Below are 23,028 nucleotides of genomic sequence, written 5' to 3'. Positions count from 1 at the left end.
TGAGGAGATAACAGGAGCCTGCCATGGCTGATGCCTGGGACTGTCATGGGGGTGGGCGGGTGGGGGGAAGAGAAAGAGAAGTGCTCCTTTATGAAAAATGCTGTTGTTTTCTGACCCCTCATGGGACATCATATGGTAAGGAAAAAGAACATGCATCAGCGTTACGACTAAATGACCAGCGGACATGATTCAAAGGGTCCCACGATGTCCCTGAGCACCCTTCGGAACGTGTAGAAGGCTCTCGGCATACAGACGAGCTAATGGGCAACCTATTGGTCATGGTAGATTCAGTTTGAATCTCAATGAGGGTGTCAGTGTGTGGCTGCTCCATGACCGACAAGGTGTGGTAGGCCTGCTGGAGTTGATTTAGCCAACACGGCCTGTCATAGAGTTTTACCAGTCAACATCCATCAATCGAAAAAGGGCTAAAAGGCGTGTTTTTTTTTCTCCATCTTTTGAAGTGTCAAGAGGAAAACTGTTCTCTTGAAGACGGGATGGAAAATGGAAGACGTCTGATGAAATTTCACATCATTGTTTGCTCTACGTGGTGCGGAACCTCGATGGTAATAAGGCAGATATTTTTTACATGAGCATGACAACAGACTTAATAATGCGGTTTGTGCCAAAACCACTTTTGCAGAGAAATGAAATCCTAGCCGGGCCTAGTCGCTTCTTACAAAAAGGCGTACACAGCAGTGTTTCCGTGTATACTGGGACACGCTTGTGGTACATGAAAGCAGTGGACTTGAATCATACAAAGGCTAAACCCATTACAGGTCCAGAGGGGTGGGCAATACAGTGCCTTGTCCCGCTCTTCTAAACAAGACTCTAGGTGCTGCAAGCTGGAACAAAGCCTTGTAACATATACATTAAACTTTAATTGTTTTTTCCAACCCCTTCCCTTCACATCTCTGAAGTAGCAGCTCCTGAAACGTTAAAAGTGTAATGCCAGCTAGATTTTCATGGCTGTGCCTTTGTAGAATAAAAGATATATGTGTAACAGTGGAGGGGGAGAAAAAAAATACTCTCTGATGCTGGAGGTAGACAGTTGCTTTTCAAATTCCAAGTTTTGGTCCTTTATTTTATTCAGCAGTGAAATGCCATGAATACAGAAAATAATAACGTCTGTTACAATTCTCAACCATGACCTTCTAATGTCAGAGAACCTTTAACGTATGGACACAGTACACAGTAATGAAAAGTATCAAAAAAAGTAGTTGAATCTCGATCATAAAGGAAATGAAACGAAACAAAAAGTCTTCACCAATTACATAAACATATGTTTGCTACAGTCCCAATTTACTGTATACATAGGGGGATCATATTCCCAATTATTAGAGAAGGATAGCAGTAGAAAGGATACATGACTCAACTGCCAGACATAATGCTTCATAAAGTATGCACAGAGGTACAAGCAATAAATACACACATTAGGTTAAGCCTTACAGCTACGCAAAGCAGATGCAGAAAAAGCAGGTTTGCTATTCTTAGCGAGCAATGAGAGAGAAACAGTAAAAATTCAGGTAAGTCAGAAAAGAAACACTGAGATTTTTTTTCCTCTTAGAAAAAAGTCTGGTAAATTTATGGGTCCACCAACATTTTTTTTTTTTTTACATAAGTATGCACAGTTATCAAAATACAGACAAAATCAACCCAGAAAATCCAGACAATCCTAAAATCTAGTGGAGGAGCAGATCGCAGTTCTGGAGGTCTTTCTGGTATTATGTGCAAGCAACTATTTTAGACATTTTTTTACTTAATTTATACAAAACCCATGCAAATCTACAGGTAATATGCATTCTGTGGCTGACAGGTTTTATCCCTCCCAAAACAGTATATCTGAGGTAATGCACTCCTATGCATTGTACGTACATTTAGGCCATCGTCCCGATGATTTTTATTATATTCTTTTTATTGGTTCTTGTTTCCAGTCCACCAAATGATTTTTAGACATGCATTTTTAAAACACAATATTCCCTTACAGGTAATCTATACATTATCATTCTACAAATGTTTGAGGACAACCTATTACAATGCAAATCTTCCATATCTTGACGCAGGGAATGTAAACGTTGGTTGGAGCCACGTCCTATGAGACAAGCGTAGTAAAGTGTAACAGCTCTTGTGGCGTTCTAATAACTCGTGCAATCTGTCATAATTGTTCTGAATTTTTGTTGTGCAGAGGTAGAAGCTTTTCGAAAGCCTTTTTGGGTGTAAGTGGGAGAACCCTTTTTTTTTTTTTTGAAAGACGCAGCGTCCTTTTTATTTGGTGTGATAAGATTATTAAGAACGTCGTCTTCAAGTCGTTTTGCTGACTCCAGCTAAGTATTGAAGGGATAAGCTTTGTTCCTGGGCCCAGTACCCTCTTGACGTAGAACTGGCATGTATGTGTGTGTGCGTGAGTGAGTGTGTGTGTTTGTACAGTACTGCACGTGTCTGTGTGTTAAGCTCTTACAGCCAGTTTCTTGGCTTGGCACAACACTCGAAAACAACATATGCACAGTGTCTCCACTTTGGTCCAAGCAGGCAGACGCGTCGCTCGTTACAGCACGATACAAAGCCACTCGTCGGTTCTTTGACAGCGTGCGTGTTCTGCAGCTGGAGAGTTAACTGAAACAAGAAAGTTGGCAAAAAGCTCGGGGTCTGTCTGTGTGTGTGTGTTTGTGTGTGTGTCTGTTCGCGCACAGGGTGTGTGTGGTTGTTTTCTAAGCATTTCTTTATCCCATACAAGAGGAGGCAGAATTTTGTGTAACTTTGGTTTACTGAAAACAGAAATGACCATTAAAGCAACAACACTTTTCTAGATGACATTAGCTGTGAGGGAAATGACGGGACGTAGTCTCCACAACAACTCTTTAGTCTCTAAGTGTGTTAGAAAAAGCTGGCTACCTATACAGAGTACATCAGTGGTGACACCGGTTGTATCTATATAGTTTAGAAGCTATGAACCACACAACGAGTGTCTGATGTTAAAGCAAATATCACCTAGAAAAGGTTAACTTTCACCTAAGATATCCTCTTCTGCAATGGCTATTATTATTTGCTTTTACATGGTAACCAAGCCACATCATTTCATATCAACTTGAAATTATGACTTATTTGGCTTCACTAGATATTTTTCATGTTTGGTTAGCGATGTTTTCAGTTTCGGTTTTCGACGCGGCTCGGAACAAAAAAAAAGAAAAAAAAAAAAGCCACAGAAATAAGACGTGACATTATTTTGACAGTCCCACTTAGAACATTACATATTTACCAGGTTAGAAAAACAAAATTGTAAAAAAAAAAAAAAAATCAAAGAAAACAATGACTTCTGATGTGTTCAATGCGTAACCAAAGTCAACAAAAAGTAAAGTCACAACAACACAATGTTTCTGCACTTCCATTGAATACACAAATGTCTTGTTTTGGTCATCATCCACTTTAACAGTTAGCTGCTCTCTACCAGTCAAAGCACAAAAAAATGCCTGCAGTTCAAATATCACATCACCTTTTTTTACCTAACAGTACGTCTGGCAGAAAATCTTCAAAGTGGACGTTCTATGAGTTATCAAATTACACATCAAAATCAGCATTTATTCCCCCTCTCTCTTACTCGTCGTGATCATCTTTGTATAGGGCTAAATGAAACAATCCCAGAGGTTATTCGAAGGTAGTTTGCGGAACGAAAGCTTCTCTTTGTACTAGTTTAAAGTCACAGAAGGCTGACCAAGAGGAGTTTGGTGGCTTCTGTCTATAAGCTATTGGCCATTGCTAGTGTTGGCTTTGGTTTCTAGCTGTTGCCTGTGACTGTTTGCAGGTAGACAAAGCTTTAGAACGAGGAGGTAAGGAGAACAGCAAGAAGAAAATTATGCAGAGATGCATTTGTTTTGTAAATGGTGCTTTACACAAACTGTTTTTTTCCCCAACTGAATTTCCAGTTCTTTTTACTTTTAATCACAAACAGATAATAGACTGGAAGCCAACTTTTTTTCTTTTTTTTTTCTCTTTTTTTTTTTCTCTGGACAGCTGCAACAACAGTTTTGGTACCGCGGTTCCGTTAATGGTGTGATTCAGGGAATGGCATTTACAGTTGGTGGTGTCGAAAATCATATTCTGAAATTAACGATGGTAAAAAAAGAAGAAAAAAGAAAATAGCTAAAAATAATATACTGGTTTTCATAATAGTAGCAACATACAGGCAGTGACACAAATTTCTGAGACTACTCCTGTGCAAATGATAACAGAGCAACAACTTGAATTGAACCAGCAATTGTCTCTAGACATTAACAACTACTGGGGGTCGGGTTATTCACAAACATAAAACGTCTTCCTTTTTGGCAGTATATGAGGCCGCTAGCTTTCAACGGAACATGATTTGCTCATTTGTTTCAGGTTTTTTTCCCCCTATCCATGAGTCCATCATCCTTGTACTGTATGTGGCCACGCCATCTCTAATGAAATAGGTCTCGAAGAGTTAATTTTTTTTTTAATCAGACATCTCATGCCTGTCATGTTTGGGGATCCCAAAGGGCTGCAACAAAGAGTTCCTTTGGAACGGTCTCCGTCCGGATGCATGCTCAATAAATAGTCCCAGTGGTGAGAGAGACGAAGAGAGAGTCAGCTGTGGTTTGCTTGGACTGTGGAGTGGTTTCTTAGTCTTGCAGGAGGTCTGTGTGAGAGAAACAGTGCGGCTGGGTGAAGGGATACGTTGACCAAAAACTGTATCCTAGTCACTCCAGGTCTTCTGATAAGTTCCCTTCCTCCAGCTCCCGGTCATCGTCCAGCTCCGGACTGTGATTGGCTGTCGTCACCAGTGACATCGGACAGTCGTCGTCATCCATGTTGAGTGGCTCCTCCTTCACGTGAACTTGTGGCCTGTGACACAATCACATTTGGGATGAATGTTAGATTTTTATACATACAAATTCCTGCAGCCAATAGCACTTGTTTGACCAAGAACTCAAAATGTACAGTTATTAGAAAACAATGAGGAGTAGAAAGACAATAAATTAAAGGTACACTGTAGTTTTGAGGAAGAAATTTTTATCAGAAGAGAAAGATCTTCATTGACTGATTTTTTTTCTTGTTGTTTTCATGCCTGAATAAACAAGCTGACCTTCAAGGACAACATACTTTCATATTGTTTTACTTTGTTCACCTGCCACCTTTTCAGCTTCAAACAGTGCTCTTAGAACAGCTTGTTTATTCAGTTATGGAAAAGATAAACATTTCTGAGTTTGTCTTATTGAGTTTGAATTTCTTCTCCAAAACGACATAGTGAAATACTAATTATCACTATAAAATAGTATGTCATATATAATATGGCTGCAACTAAGGATTATTTTCATTGTCGATTAATCGTTTGTTTAAATTGATTGTTTGGTCTATAAAATGTCAGAAAAAGATGAAAATTGTCTATCAGTATTTCCAAAGCCCAATATAACGTCCTCAAATGTCTTTCTTTGTCCACAACCCAAAGATATTCTGATTACTATCATAGAGGAGCAAAAAAACCAAAAAAATGGAGAATATTTTCTTCTTTTTCTGTAAAAATAACAGTTTGTGATTAATTAAATAGTTAGCAACTAGTTGATTGATCATTACAGCTGTAGTATGTTAAAAAAGAAAGGGTTTCTGGTCGTTAGTTCCCTTTACTACACACAGAATACACAATGTGCTGTTTGTCAAACAGATAAATATTATGGTGCATCAAAAAAACAGGCATATAACAGCCATTACATGCATTATCTAGTGAAAGTAACAACCATGTTGTTTGTGAGACGCTAATTCGACATGATGCCTCACGTCTACTGTAAGTAAGCGCATGAAAATTGCATGAAAAACATGGCCCCTGTAAGGCCGATAAGCTGTGATGTTCCAGACATGTTTGGCATTTAAAAGTTTACTGATGACACCAGGTTGAAATACATGAAAAAGGAAAAAGGGAAGAAGGAAAAAAAAACAGGCCACATGATAAATAATGGAGAATTTCTCATCCCTGAGCCCCCTGGAGCAAAGGCAGAGGAGAGGCTTTTTTATCTAGTTAATAGAAAGCGCAGCCACTCGTTAATATGCAGGGGCTGTGCATGTCGCTCCTCAAGAGGAAAAACCGGCAGCTAGGTTCTGCCATTAATCAACTTCAGCCCCGGCAGTTCGCTCGGACACCATGATACATGTTTTTAACTCTAAATGGATGAATATCTTTAGCCACTGTCAATAAGCGCTGGGCAGGAAGCAGCAGAAGCAGCGCTGCGAGCAGGACGCCTTTCCCTTCACAACAACACAGGAGTGGGCGGAAAGAGAAAAAAGTGTTGGGCGACTAACAAGAATAATAATGCTGTCACACACAAACAAGGCATAACATGATCTGGGGCCCTAGTCGGGGAGAGGGGTTTGTGCCACGATGATAAATCTGACAAAACCTAATTATTTCTGACACATCGGATGCATCAGAAAATCCCCCAAGACTTTGAAAGAGGGGAGTGGGGAGAGAGAGAGGGAGACTTGTGGTGGTACGTTAGGACTCGTCTCATAGCCTCTCTCCTGGGCTGCCTTCATCAGTGGAAAGGAGGGGTGGGGGTGGCGGTGGTGGGGCTTTGAATTTGAAAAGAATTTTAAAAGGTACAGATGGCTTTAATATTCAGAGCCAAATACTGTAAATTAATATTCTGATGTGGTGGGATGAAGAGAGGAGGCTGATCTTAGCAGGATGCAAGCGGAGCGATGAATATTTCTGTTTCTGCTCCTCGAGATTCACGTAGGCAGCGAGAGGCAGAGGAAAAACACCTCGGCCAGAGGTTACAGCAAGAGAGAAACACTAACTCTGCTGCCTCTGACCTGGCAACACGCGGTCTGCTCAATGACTCATTCTGATAAAGGAGTCAATTCTATTGTTGTTTTGCAAAAAAAATAAAATATAAAAGTATAATTAGACCATGCTCATTTAAATGTTAGTTAATGAAATCCTTATAAGAGATCTGAGATTTTCTAAGACAATACAACTAAAGCTGAAACTGATAAATTAGACAATAAAAAGATAATTTTATCAGGAACAGCTTTTATAGTTTATCATTTATGAGCAAAAATGCCAATAATTCTCTGTCTCCAGCTGTTAAAATGTGGTAATTGGCTCTTTTCATCACTGCAAATTGAAAATATTTGGGCTTTGAAGCAACTTGAAGACCTCTATTTGGACTCAAAGAGGTACTTTTTCCTATTATATGGCTTTTTATAGAGCAGATTCGAGTAGATTAAACATTTGATTGAAACAAAAGCTGATGAATTAATCCATAATCAAAATAATTGTTAACATTTGTAAATTGATATGTTTGCTACTTTAAAAATTAAACCACCATCAAAAAGATAAAGGATAAAAGTTGCCTTTTGGCTAATTCTTGCGGTTTTATTCACGTATCACTATGTGTTATATTCATTCGCGCTGTCCTTTTTTAAATAAACTAAACTAGACTAAACTAAATAAATAGAGGTACATGGTATCACTTTAAGTTCTCCCATTTAGCGTTCTAAACATTTGCATTTAGCATACAAACATTTAATAAATGGTTTGTAACTCATGATAATACAGTTGTACCAACCAATACTATCGACCGATATTGGCCTATCACAGGTGTACGGAATCAGTGTATATGCTGTTGATATCGACTGATATGAAAACATTTGGTTTTAAAGAACACAGTGCAGAAAACGATGCTTGGGGTGATTTGTAATTTGCAATTTCCAGTGAAGTTTACGGTTTCAGGCCACTGATGTCATTTTAGACAAATGTATTGTTAAACTGTAAAACATCCTGCATCCATTACATATTTTGTGTAGTTGTAGTGTTTAATAGCCCCATTTGAGGGATCACTGCAAAAAATGCGTGCATGTGTCGGCAGATAAATCGATATTGGAACTTTTTACTTCACTATCAGCCATAAAAACTGTATCAGCTGGGCTCTAAAAATAAAGTTTTTGTATGTATTTTTGTGTGTTTTGTTACAGAATTGTGTTCAAGATGTAGATGAAGATACAATAGATGGTACCCAACATGAATAAACGCACACATGTAATACACCCACCCTCTCTACCTGCTTATTGCTGAGTACGTAGTGTATGACAATAAAGATTGTGAAACTGATAAAAGCAAAAGGTGAAAGTAATAATGGACAGTGGAGGGGGCAGCCACATTTTGTTGAATGTTGACTCTCGGTTCTTCAGAGTGAACCTTATTTTCTCGAGGTGAAGGGTATTGGTCATTTCAGTGAGCCACAGTTTTAATTCTGCCAGAATGTTTCACTCAGAGCCCTCAGGAGGAGTTGTAGTCCAATACATTAATACGTGGATAATGCTCCCACAGCTTGGTTCTCTTAACAAATCCTGATCATCCTTTAGACACCGTGACTTAAAAATCTAAATCTATGTGTACTTGAATGCATCACATCGATCAATTGACAGGGCTAAATGTGAGCTGTATCACAAAATGAAGCTCTCTGCTGTTATCTGAATATGCAGCTCATTAGGTGTTTGTGTGGCTTTGAAGAAAAATATGCAGGAGCATATTCACAGGCCGGAGCTTTCTGACACTTTATTAAAAGATGTGGATGAGCCATTTAGTGCTTAATGGCTAGCTGCCATTATGGAGTCACTCAGGAGTAAAACACTGGACTTTGCGGTGTAATAAATATGTGGTGCTTTGCGCATGTGTGTGTGCGTGTTCTCGAGATGCCTGCTCTCACATCAATCGGAGATTAGCACCAGCAATCATGCAGAGGTATGTCAGGGATGCAAATAAGGTCATTAGTCCACGGGCCTAATGGTAGGTTGAGGGGGGGGACAGGAGAGGTGGTGTGGCGAGGAGGGAGGAAGACGAGAGGAGGGTAGTGGGGGTAGGAGAGGGAGGCAAAGGAAGCGAGGGCGAGGCATCAAAGACATTCATAACATCTCACTATGATTCATTAACTAACACCAAAGTGGGGTGGTCACCAAACAATTAGATGAGACAGCAGCACAAGATGCAGCTGATAAAATAAAGTGATATTAAAACTTTGATTGGAGTGCAGGATTAAGTTGGTTAATAGGGATGCAACTAATGAATATTTTCTTTATCGATTGATTGTTTTGTCTATAAAATGTAACAAAAATTGTGAAAGATCACAATTTCTTATTTAATTTTTAAGAAATTAAAAACCTAAATTCTCTGATTGCAGCTCTTAAAGGGGCACTATGTAATTTGAGAAGAAATTCAAACTCAGAATCTTAATATTTACAAAATGTTTCCATAAGTGAATAAACAAGCTGTTCTCAGAGGAAAATAAGGTGCCCAGAACGCTGTTTGAAGCTAGAAAGGTGGCAGGGTCCAGGCATTAAAAAAATCAGTCACTGAAGTAACGACATAGTGCACCTTTAAATGTATATATTTTCTGGTTTCCTTACTCCTCTATGACAGTGAACTGAATGTCTTTGGGTTGTGGACATATAAAGACATTTGAGGGGCCTAACTTGGGCTTTGGGAAACACTAATCATTACACTAAACAGTTTTCACAATTTTCTGGCATTTTAGTCCAAACAACTGATCAATTTATCAAAAAATAATCAACTATGAAAACAATTATTAGGTGTAGCCCTACTTCAAATTGTTTCGTTGGTCTACTCAACAGTCCAAAACCCAAACACTCTTCATTTACAGTCATAATTGACAGAGAAAGCAGCAAATCTGTACATTTACAAAGCTTGAGCCAGCAAATGTTTGACATTTTTGCTTGAAAAATGGCTGAAATGATTAATTTTCTTCCAATCAACTAACTGACTAAAATATTCTCCACTGGTTGTTTTAATTTTGTGTGAAGCAGCAAATTTGCTCACATTAGAAGACCCTAATTTACAGTTTTACTCATTTCTGGTTTATAGTACTACTTCTTTTAAGCATAGCCCTTAGGGTGTACATGAGTGTATTGCACATGCATACACACACATGCATGCGCGCACACACACACACGCCCAGTGTGGCCTGGGGCGATCTGGTTTGCGGTTAAGCAGATAGCATTAACCTTTAGACGTTGAGGGGAAGGCGAGGTTTGTCTAATTGTTGGATTGCCTCGGTTGTGCCGAGGAGTCCTCTCCTGAGAAAGGCCCTTCAAGGTGATGTACTATTTAGTTTAGTGCTACGAGCCGCTCCATTATTTAAACAACATCCTGGAAAAGCCAGTCATGAAAAACACATTTCTTCCATTTTGAGGTTGTCGTAGCTGTGTAAAGGCAGGCGGGGATGGAAGGAGGGAGGGAGGGATGGATGAATGCGTCTCATCCTCCGTAGCCACTCATGTCGGTGTCAAGGCGGCGTGGCCAGAGAGGAGGAGGAAGCGAGTGAGAAAGAGAAAGTCAATGCCGTCCGGTTACTAAAAGTTAAATGAGCTGAGGGAGTGGTAACACTGGGATTCTGTCGAGAGCTGGGCAGATTTGCTCCACTTAACACCCCATTTCAGAGAGGGGTAAACACGTCCAAATAGATTAATGTATAGACGTGCGGTCGGGCTAACCAAACACTCTTCTGTTCTCACTCAGAGAGGAGTGCATCCTTTATCCATTACAGAAGTGGTTGGCTGATGTCGGCTGACTTTGCAACACGAGCTTTGATGGACAGCAGCAGAGAATCGTTGATGTGTAATTTCTGTTTTTTCTGAGAATGGGCCCCATGTGTGCGTTTCCCTTTGGGATGCACCGATATATTGTCTGAACATCAGTATCGGTATTGATATTCAGCACGTTGACTAATATCGTCCTATCAGCAAGTCAGACATCTACCAATAGCAGAGGTCCATGTTTATCTGATCACACTTTTGCTGGCACATTCATGAGCTACTTGCTTGCGACATCCCTGCCATCAGTTTGTAAGACTATGAAAGTTACTGAACATTTTTTAGCATTGACTATGTAGTTGAATAATAATGCTTTTGAAGCAGTAACTTGTCAAAAAACTAATCTTTTTCACGTGATAGAAGATTCTATTAAACATCGTTTTGTAAGTTGGTATGATCAAATTTGTTCTCTTTCAAGATATTGTAATAAAGAGCTGAACTAATAAAAAAAATAAGTTTTTTTTATCACTAAAGAGGGAATAAATAACAACAAGAACAGAATAAACAACAACAAAATCAACATCTATATCAGTTTCGTCCCAGACTTCCACAATCTTTCCCTGCATGCTACCTTCACCACACTGTGGGCTCACGCAGACCTGCGTCACACCACTGGGCTCGGCTTGTTTCAGACATTTCCTGAAACTCGCGCATCAATTTTTCAAAAACACTCTCTTTCTGTCTCAACTCCATTAAAAACAGAGATGGGAAAAGGGGGCAGATTTTTAAAGTAATTAATGCTTCACTTGCTCAATATTAATAGGAACAGTCTTGCATAAAATATAGCAGCTAAACCCCTATAATGCAGACGGTGGTGTAATTAAAGAAGCATGTGTAATAGAGCCTATTTATAGATTCAGAACTAACTGTTATCCAAAACGTCAGGCTCACCTCAGGTAGGAGCACAGTGCCATTGAAAGCACTCTGCCTATGATACAATACATAGTAGAAAGTGAACCCTGTCCCCAGGTCATGGAGAACTGAAGAACATACTGGTACTGTGGGTTTAATATAAGGCAATTAAACTAACAAAGGGTGTAAGGACAGCGAGTGAGCTCAGTGTAGGAGAGGAGGTGGAGGTGGGGGGTTGAACATGTGGTGCATTCTTAGATAGCTCCTCATAAAAATGTGAGATGTGTGAGTCTGTGTGTGACACAATTATCTCTCAGATACTGCACTGAGAGAGCAGGGAGGGATTAGGGGTGAAAGGTGTTCACTCTGGTGGGTGTCAGTGGACTCCATGGCTGTTGTTGGTTGTCAGGAGTATTAGATCATAACCCAAACTTTAGAGTCTGAAGTTTGGGTTATGATCTAATCCTCGATTTATTTTCTCTTTTAAATGATCAAAAATGCACCAATTAATTCTATTTTTTTACATTTAAACGGAAAATAATGAGCCCTAAACAGCAGAGCTTCAAAATTAATTTGAATATTATTGAAATCACAGTATGGCCAAGCGCAATATCCAAATCCCCTGAAGCTGCAGAAATGTATGACAAAACAGCATCACAATGAAATACTGTAGTGCTGCAGAGATGCCCGGGCCAAGAAATCTTTTAATCCAGATGTAAGAAAGAATGTTTGTTTGGTACAGACTCCAACAGATGTCACATATTCATGAATCAATTTTTTTTTTACCACATTGTGCAGTCCTACCAGTTATCATGTCATTATCATATAGCTGCATGCTTGTGTGTAGCTGCAACGCACACGTCACACTCCACACTCCATCTGAAGGAACTTACATGTGTGCTGGTGGGGAGTATCCGGGGCTGCTGTGTCCGTTGGTGTCCAGGTGGTCGAGCGAGCCATTGAGCTCCTCGTGGGCCGAGTGCATCAGGATCGGGGGGCTGCTGCTCAGCGTACCTGGTGGGCTGATGCCCAGCAGTCCCGGCGGGCTCCCGCCCAACAGCCCTGGCGGACTCCCACCCATCAGGCCGGAAGGGTCACCGCCAAGGAGGCCGTGGCAGCTGCCTCCCATTGGGCCCGTGGAGCCGCTGTTCATGAGGCCGGGGGTCCCCAGCAAAGGCAGGGAGGTCTCTGCCAGGGCAGCCTGCAGGAGGAGACAGGGAGAAGGAGGATTAGAGTTTGCAGGGAGGTTGTTGGTAAGACAGGTAAGGTGTTTGAGAGGGGAGGAAAAACTGTCAGGTGAGGGAAAGATAAGATTTAACGTAGTAATTATTAAAACACAGTTGTCTCATGCTGTTGCAGGCTATTTTTCCCCCTGTGACACCTTCCTGACAACTACCTCCCCCCAGCTGCCATTCATATGCCCTTGTGTGGTGTGGCTATTTAAAAAAAAAAAAAAAGTCCCCCTGAAAACTTTACCTCAAAATAATAAAAAACTCCTGACACTTTCGCCTGCTGCGCATTAAAGTTATATACAGTGATTAAATTTTTAAAGTTTTTGCCATGAGCACCTCGCCAGCGTACACTATGAAGCCAAATCATTTATGACAGCTTAGATAAATATTAATGCACATGCCCTTGCATTTGCACATGCCGCTATCAATCTAGGGTGGCTGCTGTAGCCGAAAGAGGAGGGAAAGAGGGGAAAGAAGGAGGGAGAGCTGCTTCCTGCTCCGACCACAGGGTGGCCAACTGAGTCTGACTGCACAGGAGAGAGAGAGGAAGGGGTGAGAGAAGAGATATAGAAACACAAGAGCAGAGAAAGAGCCTGACAAAAGAAACTTGCTCTTATGAGTGTGAGTGCTAATGTGGAGGCCTATTGTTCACACTCATTCAGTCACTCAATTGGTCAATCAGTCAGGCAGCAGTCCTGCCTGTCAGTCAAACACGCAGGCAGCTGGTGAGTCAGAGGTTCTCTGAGGCTTTTGGTTCGTACCTGTAAGCTGGCGTTTAGTGCAGTTCCATAACCAAGACTGGAGGGCAGGTTCTTGACAAGTGATGGGCTCCTGGAAACATAAGGGTAAGGAAATATCAGATATCAGTAACTAAAGAACAGAGACGAGATGGTATGTATAAAGAAAGAGAGGGGCAGAAAAGAGAGACAGACAGAGGTGTGTTTCAAAGAAGAGAAAGAACAGAATTTGGGGCCTCTGATTCTCTATGATCCTCTAGATGTCATCGACCTTCAGATCTAGATCTAAGGCGAGGTGACAGAATTCGTACCCTGTGATCTTCTGCGACCTGCGTTTCTGGTACTCCACCTCATCTACCGTCCACACCGCCCCCTTCACGTTCTCCACGCGCACAAAGCACTTGTGCAGACTGAGGTTGTGGCGGACGGCGTTCTGTAGAGACACAGGTCAGAGGGATGAGGTAAAACCAATCATATTCATTCATTAACTGTCAAGAAAAAAAAAAGAAGGCTTGGAAATTGAATTTTTTTTCTTGCATTTTGAAGAAATTCTTAACATTCACGCACCATTGATTTAATTAGTAAAAATTGAGTGAGAGCGAATGCTCTTACAAGTCCTGCACACAGTACATATCAATCAGAGTAAGTAGGCTAAAAGGAGGTAATCAGCATAGCGAATGGCTTATGGTGGTGACAGAAGTGGTAATGCCGGCCTTGATAATGGTGATGTCAGTAACCCTTTCTGCTCCAGAAAAAGCATTTCTCTTAATGGACACATCGCTTTAAAGATGACAGAAAGACAGTCATCTGGAGGCCCTTTTGTCAGTGTGTGTGTGTGTGTGTGTTTGAGAGCGTGTGAATAAGGAGGATTAAGGTGAACTGTATGTGACATCTATATGTCCAAATATCCTCCATGTGGTGTCACATCTGGTGTTGACGACATGATTCCATGACACGATTATCTGTCGAATTTATTATGCATTTAAATTAAATCATACTATATCTGTCATACAGTAAACCAGTAAGGTGTTTTCATTAATTGCAAAAGAAGGAAAACCTATAGAATAAAAAGCCCTCTTATATTAATATGACCATATGACCATAATTAAAACATGCATCAGACTCTACAAATAATAACCTTGGCTTTAATATCCCTGCCTCTCATATTTATCATCTCCTTTAGCTTGCTGTGTACCGCTCCTTCTGCAAGAAAAGGGATTCAGAAAAAAAAGAAAAAGAAAAAAAACTCATAAGCAGATCTCGCATCTGACCTGAAAATCCCAGGATTTGATTGATCTTAATGCCCATGGCTCTGAATATGATAATTTTAATATTAATGAGCAAATGAGCAGTTTTATTATGCATGCTATATAGTTAGAACTAATAAGCTTCTGGGGTGAGAGAAAAAGAGAGAGAGAGGGTGGGGTGGGGGGGTAGATCCTTCTTTTGAGCTGATGAGACCAAGCTGAGATATTAAACTACCTTTCATATCTTTCTTTTCTCCTTTTTTTTTTTTTTTTAAAACAAATTCCCCCCGTTAATCAAATGACAAGCCCATCGCTGATCATCCCACTAATACTTACAAAGGGAATTGTGGAGCTGTAGATGTAAATAGATCACCTCGGTTATTGTGCGGGGTGGGAGACGCCGAGATATTTCTAATGTCATTGTGATATCATTGCTGTTGTACCGCAGGAACAAAGGAAACCAAAAAAAAGAAAGAAAAGATTCTAAAAAGGGGCATATGCGTGTTGTGTTGTTTAGTGCTGCGAATGTGACAACAGCCACATGAGAACATATCTTGTCACAACATTATTACGCAGCAAAACACGGCTCGTACTGTACCTAACAAACTGGAAAAGGGCACCGATCCTTTTTGCATGCCCTCCTGAATTGGTGATCACACGCCCATGTGCTTCATTTGCATCCCAAATCCAAATTAATTCACTTTGCTAAATCTAGTGCTGCGCCATGTCTTGCATACTGATGAGCGGCTGGTTTTGAGTTTTCCCTCCAGTCCTCTGTGCAGCCACAAAGGCTAAAAGGCGGCTAACGGATGACGCGCGGGGGCCACGGGATAAAACGCCGACGACGCTCGAGCGAGGCTTTCTTTATCAGCAGGCAGACACACTTCTGGTTAAAACGTGTGCTGCTGGAAGAGACATTTTTTACCATCTTTGTGAAGGCAGACAGGACAATAAAGTTGTCGGGACAGATATACAAATGGGCTCTTTTGTGAGGGTAAATAAAGAGTGCTCCCTCCATGACAGGCCAATTCTCACTTTCCTCGCTGCTTTAGTTCCACATGAACACACCCTTAACCCCTCTCTTAGACGCAGTGTATGTGTTTGTGGATTGTGTACATGTGAGCTCCTGTGTGCATGCGTCTACGGCCTCATGCGGCTGAGAGCTGGTTAACAGGCAAACAGCCATCTTTCTTCCTAATTAACCAATGATATGCGAGAGAAGGTGGTTTCAGGAGTAGGAGGTGGTGTGTCTCTGTTAACAAAAGGTGCTGATGATGGAGTGGCTGCTGTATAATTAGTGCGTCAGAGCACCTCTCCTCTCCACGCCAAGCCTCCGCTATTAATTGCACCAAATTAGAAAACGATATCTGAGGCAGAATAATTCTTTCGGCTGTCATTTCCAAACAGAAAAGGCAGAATGGCGGAAAAAATAAATAAGAGAAATAGAGGGGGCTCCGTTGGAGAGGCTGAGTAAATATGTGCTTTACTTGAGGTTTTGTTTTCGACTTCACCAGCGAGATGAAGGAGTAGTCTTTACAGTAAGAGGAGTGAAAGGGCACAGCGGGGTGCAGGAGGTGGACGGCTGCGTGGGGGTTCATCAAGGTTACCTTCCAAGTTGCAGCATTGCGTCTGAAGTAGGCGAACGTGCGTGTGAACCAGCTGTAGATTTCATTAAGCGTTAACTGCATGTCGGCAGAGTCCATGATAGCCTGAAATGAGATGACATCAAATAATGGTTTACTAACGAGACCACGTAACTGACACACACACGCACACACAGCAACGGATTGAGCGAGCTGCCATGATTCATGCAGCAATTAATTTTAATCTAATCAGGCAAAGTTAATTTATTTCCCACTCACCTGTCTTATGAGGGTTGCATAAGTAAATGGCGGTCTGACATCTGCGTTCTTATAAAACTCGTAGTTTGGGGCGATCTCTGGAAAAATAAATACTGTGTCACCACCTGAAATAATTGGTAAATTTTATTCCTTTAGGTATTGAATTTACTCAAGGTTTCATCAAATTAAAAGGGGGTGGGAGAGAGGGGAGAAAAAGAGGGTGGGGTGGGGGGGTTAGTGGGGGCACATCAAATCAGCATTTTCCATGTCTAACAAAATGCATTTTTAATTAATCTCTCTCACGAGAGATCTTAAACACTAATACATCCATAAAATGAGATCCGTGTAGTTAGTTAGGCTCAAGTTGAATAATTTATGTGTCTTCACACTAAACACAGAGAGAGTAAATATAAACATCAAAGACAGACCGTTTAAAATGCAAAGCTTAATACATGGAACGTCTTAATGTAATAAATATTGTATTTTTTCACCATTATTTGAACTTAATTAACATTCATGCAATATTTATGCACAGAGGAAGTTCTTGTCTATTTACATATAGAGTGATTAAACACAGGATTGCTTTTATAAACCAGCCAGACATCACACAGTGCTAAGACCAACAAGCCTCTGACTCTGAGTGTGTGTGTTTATGTCAGTGTATGTGTGTGTGCGAAACAGTGTGTGTGTGCACATGCATGTCTGTGTATGTTAAAAAGTACACCATTATGGGTTGAGTAATATTAACAGTGCAGTGCTCAAGGTTGTGCTATCACATGTAATTTGCTATTTCAACATTATGATGTCATTAAATATGAATAGAAATTCAGTTTAAAGGGAAAACAATCAAGTCAACAAAGTCTGAATTGGATTTTAATCCAAGTCAAATCAGTGACACAATTTAATATTCGTGTGTGTTTGTCTATGTGTGTGTCTGTGTGTGTGTGTGTCAGGGTCAATTCACATTTTATACAAGCAAATTAGGAAGCAAATTTTCCTCAGATTACAAAAATCAAAGACTTTTATCTCGTCTTTTTTTTAGGGATTTACACGTATTCGAACATATTGTAAACACATTTGCTTAAATGTGAATTGTCTGCACTGACTGATCATGTGTGTGTGTGTGTGTGTGTGTGTGTGTGTGTGCGGTGCGGTGCGTGTGACATGCAGTGCTGAGTAGTTGGTCCTACCTGACGAAAGGGGCATGGAGTATTTGTCCGAGTGGCGTCGGCGCATGGCTCCCATGCTGGGGACGTTTGCTCCTCCCAGTACTGATGGCACCTGAGGCATGGCAGCCATGGGTGTGATCGGCGCTGTGGGCGTGGTGGGTGTCTGAGGTAAGTTGGGGGGTGACGCTGAGGGCAAGTTCTTGGACATGGTGACGCTGGACACCAAGTTGAGCTGGGGCGGAGGAAAGACGGTAGCAGGGAGCGGGGAGGAGGGAGGGAGGGAGGGAGGGAGAGACAGATAGAGGAAGGCATTATTTTGTGGTTTCTCTGACAGAGCCGAGTGTCTGCTCTCCTCCTCTCTAACACAGCTGTGTTTCCACTAACAAGGCTCGTGGAGAGGAGCCAGCCCATCTCCACTAATTACAACCACCAAATTGTATCATAAGAATTCTAATTAGAGCACGCTGTTCAAGATTATCCAACGATCAGCCTCCGTGTTATCCCGGCCCCATCTCTCTTTATCTCTCTATTTATCACTCCCACCCTCCGTCACCCCCGCCTGCCTCCCCACTACAACCACCCATAATCCTTTCACGCTGAGGCAATAAGCGAGTTAAAACCTTGTTTGCTGTAGGTGTGAATTGATCGACCCTGGTCCAGAAGCACAACCCTACTCATGACATTACTGAACTGAAGTTACTGTAGTGACCCTGGCATTACTCCTGTTGCCAGAGACATTGGCAGCAACTTCGAGCCACCTCAGCCAAAATTCCTGCTATTACAGGTGGAACCAGTGAGTGGCCTGCGCAGTGGGAGAAAGTAATTAGACCCAGTTGACTGACCAATTATACAAGACTAATACTGCATCATGGGTAAATACCAGGCCATTACTGTCCATAGAAACACTTGAGTCTACATCTATGACTCCTTTATACTGTTGTGCTGGAATGGATGAGATACTGTGATTGAATACATCTGTTTTCATTATTTCGTCACCATTTTTTGGTCATGGTCTACTGTCATGTTCAAATATTTTTGTGATCAAGTAGAAGTAATGGCTGAGAGGGCTTGAATCCTGACAAATATGTAGTTTAAAAGAGTTTCTATAAAACTGGAGTAACATATAGTAACAATTAAAGCCACTGGCCCCCATTTCATAACAAGGCCAGGGTGTTTTTTAAACCATACAAGCCTTTGTTGTGAGCAGGTTTTATTAGGGGATGACCAATAATGCAATTTTGTGGTACTTTGCCTGAATATTTCCGTCTTCTGCTACTTTATACTTCCAGTCCGTGACATTTTGAAGGCAAATACTATACCTTTTTACTTCAATACATGTATTTGATCACTTTCATTACCAGTTTCTTTGCAGATTAATGATATATTACTATAGTTTAAGCAACCCAGAAGTACATAAAGTAATTTGAGCTCCACCTTGAATACAAGACAGAAAGGGTGTACTGTACTGTACATGCCAAGCAAGTATTATTTTCCCTAAAAGCCTTACTAGATAGGTAGAGTTTGAGACTGTATTCTAATTAGTCTTTGTGGATGAACACTTATAATCACAGAACTTCAAACATCATCAACAACACAACTGGAAGTCATTATTACTGACAGAGATTATAGCTTATCTCTCTATCTCCCCTAATCTGGTGAGACATCCAGTGGATGAGGAATTATAACACATAGAAGTTCATGTTCTTTCTCCGAGTGGAAAAAAAAAATGTGCATGTGTAGTTATGATGACTCCAGACACACTCACATTCACTCCGTCTTTGTCTCCTCCACTCCTTCAACATTAGGGACCAGAGAGCGTCAGTCACCTCTGGCACGAATGCCAACTGTGCTCGCTAATCGTCCAGCTTTTTCCACCACTTTCGCGTTTGCTTCCCAAATCTCATGTGAGAGGCTCTAACCGACTGGAAAATTCCTAACTGACCTTTTAGTCTCTGCGCTAATTTAGTTGGAATGGTAATGACATCGTTACATATTCAAACCAAATTGCCTTAATTGTGAGTCTACAAGTGGAATGCATCCGTTTGCGAGAGTTTGAATTAGAACCGACTTGAAAGATGGAAGGGAAATGGGGGCCGAAGGCGCTGAGAGACAGAGGAGCGAGGCTGAGGAGGGAAGGTATCGGCGGTCATTTGTGGCATGTGTTGATAAATACGATGAAATGTCAAGTTTGAGAGACTCCGGTGGATGTAGGGCTTTTCGGATGATAATTATATGCCCACTTAGCTGTAATGAGCTGCTACAGTGATGTGCTGGGACAAGGGCTGGGTGCAGATACAGAGCTTGGCTGAGTACAGAGAATAAGGATGACAGTTGATGGGTTAGAGAAAGTATATACATCTGTACCAATAGGTCTGACTGATTATATACACAGATAATACTCTTTGTATTAACTTTTTTGTTTTGTATGACAGACGTGTGCCACAGTGTAAATCCCTGTTTAATTCATAACGTTTGAGGTCATGACAGTGTGCCTGCATCACAAAATAACAACTGCGTTTCCTCAAAAGGCAATTTGATAAACATTCACACACTGTGTGGCAGAAAACACCTCAAAATATGCAAACTAAATTCAAAATAAATGCCTTTGTGTGTGTGCGTTCAGGCATGTATATTTATAACTTTAAAACATCATTTCCTGTCCTTTTTGCTGCCTCTGCACCTACGAGACCCGGCAACAAGCGTGACATGTTTGCAGGCGTGCCATCCCGTCTTTTTGTGTGAAATAGAATTGATTACAGGCAAATGGACGGTGGAGAGAGCACTCTGTCACCTCTCGCTCATCTGAATCCAGGGAGAGAGAGATCTTATTATTCCCAACTTGCAGCCTTGCTAACTTTGATTCGCACCCATCCATGGCATGGCCGAAAGGTAGCACTAATGAAGTGTGATTCAGGGGAATAAATAGGGTCATACTGGAGACAGTGCACCGGTGTCTTGCATTCATCTGGCTTTGGTTTGTTCCTGGGCTTTGCTAATGAAAAAATAGGATAGGCTAACACAGACTTTTCATATTTATCAAATGTCTGTCAGTGTGATCCCACTGGGTGTAAATCCATGCTGCCATTTGAAATCTCTCTTTTGTTGCATCTATCAACTTTTGCACACACATGTTATTCCACGCACCGAATCTTCATCTCACCTCCTCTTCAAAAAAAAAAAATTGGGGGAGCCTTAAAACTGAGGACTTAACTGTTCGTTTAAGAATTCTGTCTGAATTGCCCCCACCATCAAATGCAATTAGCTGCTCTTTCATGTGTGCTTTATGTAATGCAATACTTCATTAGCATCATTCATTCATATTCAGGCGTGGATTATAGGCTGCAAAATTCTTTATTGGACGAGATGGAACCAAGCTGCTGGAGTTTTGAAGATTAAAAAAAATGAAGCTACAGAGAGAGAGAGAGAGAGAGAGAGAGAGAAAGAGACACACAGAGAGAGAGAGAGATTGAATAATAAAAAGGGAGTTTGATTCCTGATGGAATTATGGGATAATTATGCTATCTTGTGATTATCTACATTCTATGATGAGAGGTGATGAGGGAAATTATTCTATTGAAAGTAGGCACTTACTAAGCAGCAGAAACACGCTAACAATGTTTTGCTCTCAAATATTTCAAAACGTCTGAAACTGGGAGGAAATAATGTTTGCCAAAAATGTATCATCTTTAATATTAAATTCAAATACAGGACGGGAGAAATGCAGTCGTAATCATTCAATCGAAAAGAAAGAAAATGTAGAGTGACATCATTTTCCTCCTTCGGTGACCCCTTTCACAATTTTTTGATTTTTTTCTGTTTTTTTCTGTAACCAATTTTAGCAGCAGTGTGGGTATTAATGTCAACATCGCACCGTCTTCGACACTCGTGGGTGTAATTTTCAGGTGTTTGTTGTTAAAATGACACATCTTCTCCTCTCTCATTCCACTTCTGAACACTGCTGCGGCCACCGAGCCAAACAGTCATCAGCAGCCAACAGGTTGTTTTGGCTATTATATCCATCACAAAGAAATGACCCTGCGTTTTAGCCAAGGACTCCACCGCTCTGCCATCTAATACACTTTCCAAACTCTATTGTCCTCTCACCGAGCACAATACCGATAAGAAGCAGATGTAACTCGGTATTAGAAAATCCCATTCCCCCTTTTCATCTTCTCATTCAACTGGCGGGTGGGTTAAACTGTTCATTTTCTGTGTGTGTGTGTGTGTGTGTGTGTGTGTGTGTGTGTGTGTGTCTGTGTGTGTGTGAAGAGGGGGGGACTCATTCATAGCCAAGCTTGTTTACGGTAGCCGGAGCAATATGCACTCACTGGTTTGGGAGATGACTTGGGTTCCGAGGGCCGCATGTGCAAGTGGGCCATCATCGCCTGAAGACGCTCACGTTCTTTAGAAAGCTGTTAAGAGAGAAGGAGAAGAGAGTACATTAGAGGAGATTAGAGAGGAGAGGAGAGGAGAGGAGAGGAGAGGAGAGGAGAGGAGAGGAGAGGAGAGGATGAGGATGAAGAATCTGAGACACGAGATTCCAGTGAGGATTAAGAAAGAAAGAAAAGGTTTGATATAAACCAAGCAGTTCTGCTGGTGATGTAGAATATGAGAGGCTGGGGGAGGGAGAGAGGAGGGGGTGCAGACAGGTCAGGCAAAACAAATAGCGTTTCATCTTTTTGTCAATAGCAAAAATTTAGGTCAGCGAGGCTCTGACAGTAACAAGCTAGTCGGGCCATAAATTAGGTGGTCCTGAGTGTCTGCTCAAAGTCCTGTGGACACTGTTAGGGGGATGGAGCGCAGCCAGCAGCTGCTGAGAGGTGAAGGGGTCTTCCAAACAGGGTGCCAGGTGGCCCCGCCTCCCCGGTCCAGTTAGTGGCCCCGGCCATCGCCTATCATCAATCTAATTCGTAGGGAGTGACAGGGACTAGACCATGTGAAAGGCTCAACGCCCCCACCAACACCCTTAATATACACACACACACACACACACAAGGACCAAACACACAGAGAAACAGAAAAGCAAGTACACACACATTCATACACGCACACATACATGCACTGAGCTGGGCCTCATTACTAGTGACGGCTCTCGTGGAAAAAAGAAGAGGAAGAGAAGGATGGTGGGAGAAGAAGAGAAGAGACAGGACAGACAACACAAGTGCACCGCTGTAATTGGTCACACTGTAAAGCTCAGGCTTCAATAGCTTTGGTTTGCAATGAACAACATAACACAGAAAATGAAGTAAAATTAAATAAATAACAGAATCCTTTTTATGATTCTTTTTTTTTTTTTTTGCACGCCAACATAATTTATTTACTTTTAAGATCCAACC

General features: G+C 41.3%; 1 protein-coding gene across 2 annotated transcripts in view; it reads right to left on the bottom strand.

Moving 5' to 3' along the window:
* Window positions 1-1,048: 1,048 nt before the first annotated feature.
* foxp2 (forkhead box P2) overlaps window positions 1,049-23,028 on the bottom strand; it is a 96,127-nt gene continuing 74,147 nt past the window's right edge. Inside the window, exons 11-18 of one of the 2 annotated variants that reach the window (XM_073480739.1) lie at window positions 22,021-22,104; window positions 17,714-17,924; window positions 16,545-16,621; window positions 16,290-16,391; window positions 13,747-13,868; window positions 13,460-13,529; window positions 12,360-12,667; window positions 1,049-4,854 (exon numbers count right to left, since the gene is read on the bottom strand). In XM_073480739.1, coding sequence (XP_073336840.1) covers window positions 4,710-4,854; window positions 12,360-12,667; window positions 13,460-13,529; window positions 13,747-13,868; window positions 16,290-16,391; window positions 16,545-16,621; window positions 17,714-17,924; window positions 22,021-22,104 — 1,119 coding nt within the window. In that variant the 3' untranslated portion in view covers window positions 1,049-4,709. Of the gene's footprint in view, window positions 4,855-12,359; window positions 12,668-13,459; window positions 13,530-13,746; window positions 13,869-16,289; window positions 16,392-16,544; window positions 16,649-17,713; window positions 17,925-22,020; window positions 22,105-23,028 lie in introns of both variants that reach the window. The other variant, XM_073480740.1, reaches the window with a different exon arrangement.

This window comes from Pagrus major, chromosome 14 (genome assembly GCF_040436345.1).
Source record: "Pagrus major chromosome 14, Pma_NU_1.0".
NCBI lineage: Eukaryota > Metazoa > Chordata > Actinopteri > Spariformes > Sparidae > Pagrus > Pagrus major.
The sequence above is the reverse complement of the archived record's forward strand: the minus strand, read 5'-3'. Positions and strand labels throughout refer to the sequence as shown.